Raw genomic sequence first — 10000 nt, 5'->3', positions numbered from 1 at the left:
CTCGGAAAAAAACAAAGAGAGTCGAGGAAAATACGAGGAGGGAAAAAGACTGAGTTGGACAATAAAATACTAATTAGCCACTTGCATTAATGCTGAAAATATCGTCTAGACGAGTCACATTAACTGTCAGGCTTTATTTTATGTGAGGCTGCAGCAGAAAAACACTCCGCCTTTTACACGATTGCTGATTCCAGGGAAAGTCCAGAGCGCTTCAGAACAGAATCCTCATAAAACACACAGAGCTACTGCTAATATGAACAACAATAAAAACATCTATTCGTGTTTAATGAAGATAATGAAAGTCAAATCATAGAAGAGGCTCATTTGTTCTGAATTTTACAGCCTTTATGAGATTGATATTATGAAGCTTTGGTAATTAATTGTAAAACTATAAATGGTATATTTGATCATGTGTTTAAAAACACTACCAGCTGTTGTTTTTGAAAGAAGTCTCTTCTGATCCCCAAGACTTGCATCTATTTGTTCAAAATTACAGCAAAAATTTTGAAATATTATTATAAAGTAAAACAGCTGTTTTCTATGTGAATCTGTGTTAAAGTGTAATTTATTTCTGTGATGCTCCGCTGTATTTTCAGCATCATTCCTCCAGTCTTCAGTGTCACATGATCTTCAGAAATCAGAATAATATGATGATTTACTGCTCAAGAAACATTTCTGATTATTATCAATGTTGAACACAGTTGTGCTGCTCAATATTTCTGTGGAAACTGTGATACTTTTTATTTCTCAAGATTCACAGATGAACAGAAAGTTCAGAAGAAAAAAATTTATTTGAAATAGAACTTATCTGTAACATTAGAAATGTCTTTACTGTCACTTTTAATCAATTGTATGTGTGTGTGTGTGTGTGTGTGTGTGTGTGTGTGTGTGTGAGAGAGCATGTGTGTGTGTGTGTGTGTGTGTGTGTGTGTCTCTTCTGACTCTGATGAGTTGCGGTCGTCTATAATATCAGTGTCACATAAACACACACAGATGATTATTTCTCTTCAGGACGAGACGCTGTTTGTTTGAAGAGTGAATGTGATGAAGAAGATCTCGCAGCGCAGTGTGTCTCCTTCTCCTCGTTCTCATACCGTCTCAGAATAACTCGAGGACTTTTCAATTACGGCCGTGTTTTGTTAAGCTTTCAATCAGCAGACCAGTGAGTTTACAGCCTCTCGTTCTTCAGAAGATCTGTAATTCATCACGAGGAAGCAGCTCTTTGTGTTCGTGTGCTAGAACTACAATTACAGAGCACTGCTCCACATCTGGACTTCAGTGTTTGAACTTCTGGGAGTCTGACAGCTCAGAAGCATCTAGTCCAACAATATCTGTTTCAGAAGTCAAAGTGGAAACTATGAGAGCTTTACAGAAGATTGTATATGTGAGCGCAAGCCTCAGAGATCCACCATCAGGACCTCCACAAGATATATCTCCTTTAGGAAACTAAGAATGGAGTAAGTGCAATTACTGGAAGAAAAAAAAATCATGATCTGGTAAATCTGAACGAGTTTGTCCTTCCATTAACTCTTCTTAAAACCTCTTTTGAGTAGGAAGAATTTGAGGTCGAGATGATGTTCGGTTCACTCCCATGAGGTCAAGGGTCATGTGAGTATATACTGGAACAGAAAGGCATCATGGAAAATGTCTCGGAGGTATAAAGTAAAACATGCGTGTGAAGGAGAGAGAGACGGTTGTGACACCTGTTGGACGGGATGAGCTTGTTGTGTGTGTGAGAGATGCTTTGTGCCTTTCCTTCAATGAGTTATATATGCACATTGACATATTACATACACACACGCACGCACACACACACATACACACACATACACACGCACACGCACACACACACATACACACACATACACACGCACACACACACACACACATACACACGCTCACACATACACACGCTCACACATACACACGCTCACACATACACACACACACACATACACACGCGCACACACACGCACACACACACACGCACACGCACACATACATATTAAACCTGTTCCCGATCCTAAATATGAAATGACTCCGGATGTTCCTGTCATCTGAAGCCTCTGATAAATCATTCATTGATCATTAAAGTTGCTTTGATTTATTGATATTTTATTGAATAGCAGGACTGCGTCACGCGGGATCAGATCATAAAGGCGATCTGAGTGGGTGGTTAATTAATGCTAATCAATATTTCAAGGCTTGAATAAATTAACATTTTGTTTAAAGTTAAAAAAGGTAAAGTAAAAGCATCATGGTGTGTGTTTTCTAATGACTGTAGCAGGTGGTGGACTACAGGACTGTGTGTGTGTGTGTGTGTGTGTGTGTGTGTGTGTGTGTGTGTGTGTGTGTGTGTGTGTGAGTGAGAGAGAGAGTGAACATAGATGATCTTGTTTCATGGATTTTGTCATTTGGAAATTTTCCAGAATTTATTTTATTTCTCTAGAAACATTATTATTGTTATTAATGCTGAAAATGGTTGTGCTGCTTCACAATTTTTTTTAAACCATGATACATTAACATGAAATATTTTGGGATAAGAAAGTTATTTTTTTTTATAAACACTATTTATAAACACTATTCATCAAGAACTCATTAAATTGATGAAAAAGTGTCAGTAAAAACACATACTAACACACACACACACATAGAGAGACTATCACACACACACACAAAGTAAATAGTAAAACAGTAAATACATTTCTAATGTTACATTAGATTTCAAATTCAAATAAACACTGTTCTTTTGAACTTTCTGTTCATCTGTGAATCCTGAGAAATAAGATGTATCAGTTTCCACAGAAATATTGTGCAGCACAACTGTGTTCAACACTGATAATAATCAGAAATGTTTCTTGAGCAGTAAATCATCATATTATTCTGATTTCTGAAGATCATGTGACACTGAAGACTGGAGGAATGATGCTGGAAATACAGCGGAGCATCACAGAAATACATTACACTTTAACAGAGAGTCACACAGAGAACTGCTGTTACTGTAATAATATTTCATTTTTTTTTCTTTATTTTTGACCAAATAAATGCAGCCTCGATGAGCAGAAAGAGACTTCATTTAAAACCATTAGAATATCATAATTAAGATATTATTTTGACCAGTAGAGTATGAAAAAATCAGCAGAAGCAACTTTGAACAAATCTGTCAAATTGGTCTGTTATTATGTTGTGTTGTGTTTGTATGACAGATTCATTTACAGAGAACTAACACAAAATATATAAAGCATTTATATATTTTACATGAATAATCAGCATCACAGTGTTCAGTCCAGTATTCAGTGTCCTGATCATCACTTTAGAGTTAATGAGATATTAACAAGCGGCTCTCGATCTGAAACACTGATGTTAGTTCAGTTCTCGTCCTTCTAGTCTCACAGGAGAATCATGGAGCTCAACTCACTCGCGTTTCTCTCGTCATTAGTGACTTGTCATGACAGATTGAATTCTGCAAACATCAGAGATTCAGAGCCGCTTCCAAATGACAGAGTTTTAACATTCCTGCAGGCAGTAACCACAGCAGAGTCAGAAACACCAGTGACAGCCAAACACTGCAGAGAACACACACACACACACACACACACACACACACTCTCTCTCTCTCTTTCTCTCACACCCACAGAGAAACACACACACACACTCACACACACACACAGACACACACTCTCACACAGACTCATAAAATCCTGTCACAGTGTGAAATGATGAAGGTTTTACAATTTTATATAAATGAGCTGAAATTGTGAAAACCTCATTGTGGCAGCATTTGCATCTATATATCTGTACTTCATCCTGCAACATCTGGACAAAACAGGGACTTATGTGAGGATCCTGTTTGTGGACTTTAGTTTGGCCCTCCAGACCAAACTGACCCAGCTCTCTGTTCCTAGCTCTATCTGTCAGTGGATCACCAGCTTTCTGACAGATAGGCAACAGTTAGTGAGACTGGGGAAATTCATGTCAAACAGCTGCTCCACCAACACTGGTGCCCCTCAGGGCTCTGTTCTCTCCCCTCTGCTCTTCTCCCTGTACACCAACGACTGCACCTCTAAAGACCCCTCTGTCAAGCTCCTGAAGTTTGCAGACGACACTACAGTCATCGGCCTCATCCAGGACGGTGACGAGTCTGCTTACAGACAAGAGGTTGAGCAGCTGGCTGTCTGGTGCAGTCTTAACAACCTGGAGCTGAACACGCTCAAAACAGTGGAGATGATCGTGGACTTTAGGAGAAACCCCCCTGCTCTCCCCCCACTCACCATCATGAACAGCACTGTGACTGCAGTGGAGTCATTCATAAAGCTCCTTCTGATTCTGCTAAAAAAAATATATATATATATATATATATATATATATAGTCAAAAGTGCAAAAAATGTAATGGAATGTTATGGAAGCTTGTTTTCACCTCCTCAGATAAAAATAACTTGCATTTAAAACTTGCAAAGTCAAAATTTGAAACTTTTTTATATTGCAATTGTTTTTTATTTACCTTTTTTTTTTAAAATAAAACAATTGCAAAATCTAAACTGGACAAGATGTTAACAGTTCATGCACTGTGAACTAACATGACCACTAATATTAATAAAGATGTGATAAAGTGAACAACAGTCTGTAAGAACACACTGATCATTAGTTCATGGATCTAATAATGCATCGAGAGCTCTATAGAGCTAAATAACCGCGTGCGGCACATAAACGTGCGATGTTGAAGGTTTCTTTTGTAAAAGCCAAAGCTGAGCGTTGTGAATGGAAAATCCCTGATTGTGTAACGCGCCGCGGAGCGTCAAATGGTGCGTGACAGACGCTCAACTCAAAGGATGAAAGTGAAAGCTGCGGCCTAACCACCTCTGCGATCTTTACAGGCATGCGGAGCTTTATTTTAGGCTTGTTTCCGGCCAAACACCGGAGGATCGGCATGGCGACGCTCGCGCAGGTGTGGCGCCGCAGCAGGTAAGAGGTTTCCCGCGGGGAGGGCCTCCGTCGCCATGACGACCGCGCACTCCACAAACACATTCCGCAGGATCTCCCAGGAAAAGCGGCACCTTGTTGTTGTTGTTGTTGCCATGGCGCCGGAGCGAGCAGGTGCGCGTGTGACGCGAGTGACGCACACACAAACCGCCGCGGGGAAGCCGTGAGAGCGGGGATTCCGGTGATTACCCAGAATACCTAGCTGTCTCTGAGGGGCTGACCCCCCGTGTGTGTGTGTGTGTGTGTGTGTGACACCATACAGGTGAGCAGAATCATTTCCCCAATGGCAAAGAAAGATATTTGCTGACTTTTTTACTTACCAAATATGCAAAAAATTACCAAAACGTATTTTTAATATGTATGTTAAATATTTTTTTAGTTAAGTATATTTTATATTTTTAAAGTTTAATATCGATTCTATTTTTTATTTATTTATTGTAATTATTTTGTCCTTTTTAAAACATATTTTCAATAGGAACATTTTTATATTGTCTAATCTATATAGGTTTTTTTTTTTTTTTTTTTTTTTTGCATTTACCCAAACTAAATTGTAGGACTGTAAATTACATCTTAGAATATGTATTTTTATATATGTGTTGTAAACCACACTTTTAGGGAATATACATTTCAAATAGATTTGTGTGTGTGTGTGTGTGTGTGTCAGTCATATGAGTTAAATATTTCTAAAAGAGCGCATGCTTTGTTTTGGTTCTTCATCTCTCCAAGTACTAAAGCTGAACGACTGACAGCGTGTTAACATGACTTTACATGAGCTTCTGATGACTCACTGATCCACAGCTGAACTGTTCACCTGATAGAGATCAGCTCCAGCTTTTCATTTGACTTTCTCCCCACTGAAGGTCACTAAATCTTTACTGATGTATATTTTCTCAGCTCAGGCCTGAAGCTCCAGGGTCTGTCTCTGGGCTCATCTAGTTGTCCTAAACCTTCATTCTCTCTAAGAGGATCTCCAAGCTGAAGTTCTTCAGTGTGTGTGTGTGTATGTGTGTGCAGAGCGTATCAGACATGCTTCAGCGTGTTATCGATGTACATCAGCTCTTCTGACATGAGCTTTCATCTGATTCCAGAGACGATCAAAGTGCCAGACGCTTCATGTTCACAGATATCCACTGAAACACTCCTCATGAGGCAGATTACACAGTTAGGATTCTTCTATTACTATTACTTTGAAATGTCCTTCTGAAGGCCTGAAGATAATGCACTTGTGAATATAAATCTTACTAGATAAAGTTTGTAGTATCAAGACAATTTTAGGGCATGTAGTATGTTAAAATATTAGGATGCTGCCTAAAAAATGTACAAGTATATGTAAACATGCGGAAATCATATGTGAATGAATGTAAGAAACGCAGGGCAGACTGAAGGTTACAGTAGTTAAAGAACAGCCGGTTGATCTGTTATATAATCCTCTGTTTACTGCCATCCACACGCATGAGATGAAATAATGGTTTTATTGAATATTTCAGCAGGTTTTCTGATTTCTGCTCAGGACAGGTTTCTGTAGGAATGAAAGATCAGGGGTCGCCCTCTGCTGGAAGACAGAAACACTGCCAGGAACAGACTAGAACTGATGAATCAGTCACAAATACAATAGATTGATGTTCATATAAATTCGAGGAATTTATTATTATTATTATTATTATTATTACTGGCAGATGATGCAAAGTTCATCCAAGTCACATCTTTCCACTTTAAAATGTAATAGCACTAAATATTGACAATCATTGTGCTGAAAATCTTTGATCTAATCTGGTTTTAAAAATTGCTTCTAAATCTCTCGTTATTCTTTATTATCAATATCACCAAATCTTGGATTCTGCCTTTTTGTCAACTCGTTTTCTTTCAATTAGCACAGGTCTTGTGTTTCTTTTTGGCACTAATTGAAGGTAGGCCTCATAAATATAATCTTAAGCACCATGTTTTGCCAAAATAATAATGCTTTTTTCACTCTCAAAACTGAGGTGCATCAAATCAGATAACAGAACGAATCGGTTATCTACAGATGCCAGAAAGACAGAAACAATTAATTAAACAGAATGAAATGTGTCATATTCAACTATCTATACTTATATTTATTGTACAGGGGCAAGTGAAAGTTTGGGATTTCAAAAAAAACATTGTGTCTTGTGGATTAAATGTAAACATCTTTTATGTAAGTCACATCAAGCACAGTGTTTCTGATCATTAATCACGCCTCAGAACTTAATATTGTTCGTAGTTTTCAAACACTGAAGTGAATTTTCACGAAGGGCTGCTACTCATGTGAATGCTTCAGCAGGAGGTGCACATCCCAGTCTTCTTAAATTAAAGGTAAAATCTCTTTTAAATTCAATGGATCTCTGTAAACATTAACATGCTTGTGCTTTAATTGGTTTGATTTTTACTGTTTTTGCAGGCCATGAGATGATGTGTATGTATGTTTTATTGCATGCGATTACCTGCCACCCTTTGACTAAATCAAGAACGATGCATGAAATGGAAACATTAATATGAATGTGTGTGTGTGTGTGTGTGTGTGTGTGTGTGTGTCTACATCCATCAACACTCATCAGTCAGTGTCAGTGAAACGCTGAGGATGTCATAATATTCTCATGAGACAACCACATTCTGGACAGCAGCACGGAATCACGGCATTCGTCAGATTCGGTCTTCAACTCTTGAATCCAGCAATGAAAGAAAAGGTTTAGCGGCTTTGATTGTAGCTGATCAGTTAAAAACTCATTTGCTTGTCTAATCAACTCACAAAAGACTAATAATCTCAAAATGAGAATCAAAATTATATATATATATTAATGAAAATGAAAGATGACCAGAAAAAAAAAGAATTCCAGGGTTGTTATAGCTCACACTTAAATCTAAAAAAAAGAAGAAAAACACTTCAAATAAAATGTTAAGTGAAATCAAATTAAATATTCAAAAATACTAAAACTTATTTTATTTCAGATGGTTGCCAAAGAAACATTTACTATTTTCATTTAGTATAACTTCATGTACTAAATTAACCAAAAAAACAACTATTTAAATAATAAATAAAACTGAAAAATATATATAATAAACTCACAGCAAACGAAACTACTAAAACTTTAACAAACTGAAATTATAAAACTAATTCAAACTATTAATATATAATAGTTTCTCAGTAATACTGTATTCCACAGACTCTGACAAACAAATGGAAAAGCGTGAGTGACAGTGTTTGTTCATTAGTAAAGCTGATGAATTCCAGGACGGTGTCTGTGTGAGGTTATTTGGAAACAGTGAGCCACGCCGGCCTGAGATTACAGTAACACAGGAGTGTGAGGAGCCATCAGCCTCCAAACATTGATGACAATGATCCGTGAGATAATGAGAAACACTGGCCTTCAAACTCTGGCAGGAGCGTCATGATCCGCTTTTAAACCACGTCAGAACCTTACAAGACTTTCAAGGGCTTCTGCAAGATTCCTGCCCAGCCCATATAAACCCCGGCGAGCGTCTCCGAGAGCCAAAGCTTCCTCCGAGTCTAAAGTCATGAGAGGTTCATCGTACTCACAGAAGAGCCTGAGCGTCAGCGGCTCCAGCCGGATGAGGGTCCAGAGCCCGTCTCCGTCCCGATGCCGTGGACGCTCGGGATTCCAGGCCCAGCCGGTGGAAGTGGCCACCGAGATCCACCAGCACCACGCCGACGAGAAGCAGGAGATGCAGGAGCTGAACGTGCGCTTCGCCGGATACATCCAGAAGGTCCAGGCGCTGGAGCAGAGGAACAGCGCTCTGAGAGCCGAGCTGGAGGCCCTTCAGGGACGCTTCAAGGGAGGGCCCACCGGCCTCGGAGACGAGTACCAGCTCAAGTTTAAAGAGATAAGGGACCTAATCGAAGCTCTGACCGCTGAGAAGGGAGCGGCTGACATCGAGAGAGGCTACATCCAGGAGGAGGTGGAGGTCTGGAGACTCAAGCTGGAGGAGGAGATGGCCATCAAAGGTGAGATATCAGATACAGAAGATCATTTATGGTTCTAACACAGGGGCCTCCAAATCTGTGTCCTGCAGAGTTTAGCTCCAACCCTAGTCAAACACCTGAGCGAGCTAACCATCGGGATCACTAGAGTTACAGGCAGGTGAACTCCGGAGGAAAGTGCACCTCGAGGGTCAGAGTTCAGAACCACTGATGAAGCAGGTCGTTTTATCTCACAAAGGAAGATCACATCTTAAGAAGAAGTTAAACATTGTCTAGAAAGTGTCTTTAAAACATTCAGTGAACGGTTCTTAAAAGACTGTTTTGTTTCTTAGTGTGTACACTCTTAAAGATCAAGGTTCTGTGTTGAAAGTGAAGTGACATTCAGCCAAGTATGGTGACCCATACTCAGAATTTGTGCTCTGCATTTAACCCATCCGAAATGCACACACACAGAGCAGTGAACACACACACTCACTGTGAGCACACACCCGGAGCAGTGTTCATCATTTATGCTGCGGCACCCGGGGAGCAGTTGGGGGTTCGATGCCTTGCTCAAGGGCACCTAAGTCGTGGTATTGAAGGTGGAGAGAGAACTGTACATGCACTCCCCCCACCCACAATTCCTGCCGGCCCGGGACTCGAACTCACAACCTTTCGATTGGGAGTCCGACTCTCTAACCATTAGGCCACGACTTCCCCACTGGAACCGTTCCATTGCACCAAAGGTTCTGTGTAGTGAAACAAGGTTAAGATCGTTCGTCAGACCAAGACAAAAATGGTTCTTTTAAGAACTGTTCATTAAAAGGTTCTTTGGGGAACCAAAAATTCTTCTATGGCTCCATTGAGAAAACATCTTTTGGAAACATTATTTTGAAGAGTGAAGAATGTTTTAATAAATCTAAAAACCCTTTTCTCCAATATAAAGAAGGTTCCATGGATGTTAAAGGTTCTTCACAGAACCATCATTTCCAGTAAACACTTCCAAAAGAGAGGGTTTTCAAATTTAATGAACCCTTTTCTACTATAAAGAACCTTCGGTGAAATGGAAAGATTCCATGGATGTT

The 10000-nt window shown here is 39.5% G+C and overlaps 2 protein-coding genes across 2 annotated transcripts in view; one reads left to right on the top strand and one right to left on the bottom strand.

Moving 5' to 3' along the window:
- lhfpl2a (LHFPL tetraspan subfamily member 2a) overlaps positions 1-10000 on the bottom strand; it is a 53975-nt gene that overhangs the window by 17791 nt on the left and 26184 nt on the right. The window lies entirely within an intron of this gene.
- Positions 8492-10000, top strand: part of LOC132130169 (vimentin-like) — a 2561-nt gene continuing 1052 nt past the window's right edge. Inside the window, exon 1 of the mRNA XM_059541845.1 lies at positions 8492-8960. Coding sequence (XP_059397828.1) covers positions 8513-8960 — 448 coding nt within the window. The 5' untranslated portion in view covers positions 8492-8512. The remainder of the gene's footprint in view (positions 8961-10000) is intronic.

This window comes from Carassius carassius, chromosome 47 (assembly GCF_963082965.1).
Source record: "Carassius carassius chromosome 47, fCarCar2.1, whole genome shotgun sequence".
Lineage (NCBI taxonomy): Eukaryota > Metazoa > Chordata > Actinopteri > Cypriniformes > Cyprinidae > Carassius > Carassius carassius.
This window is presented reverse-complemented; position numbering and strand designations above follow the sequence as displayed.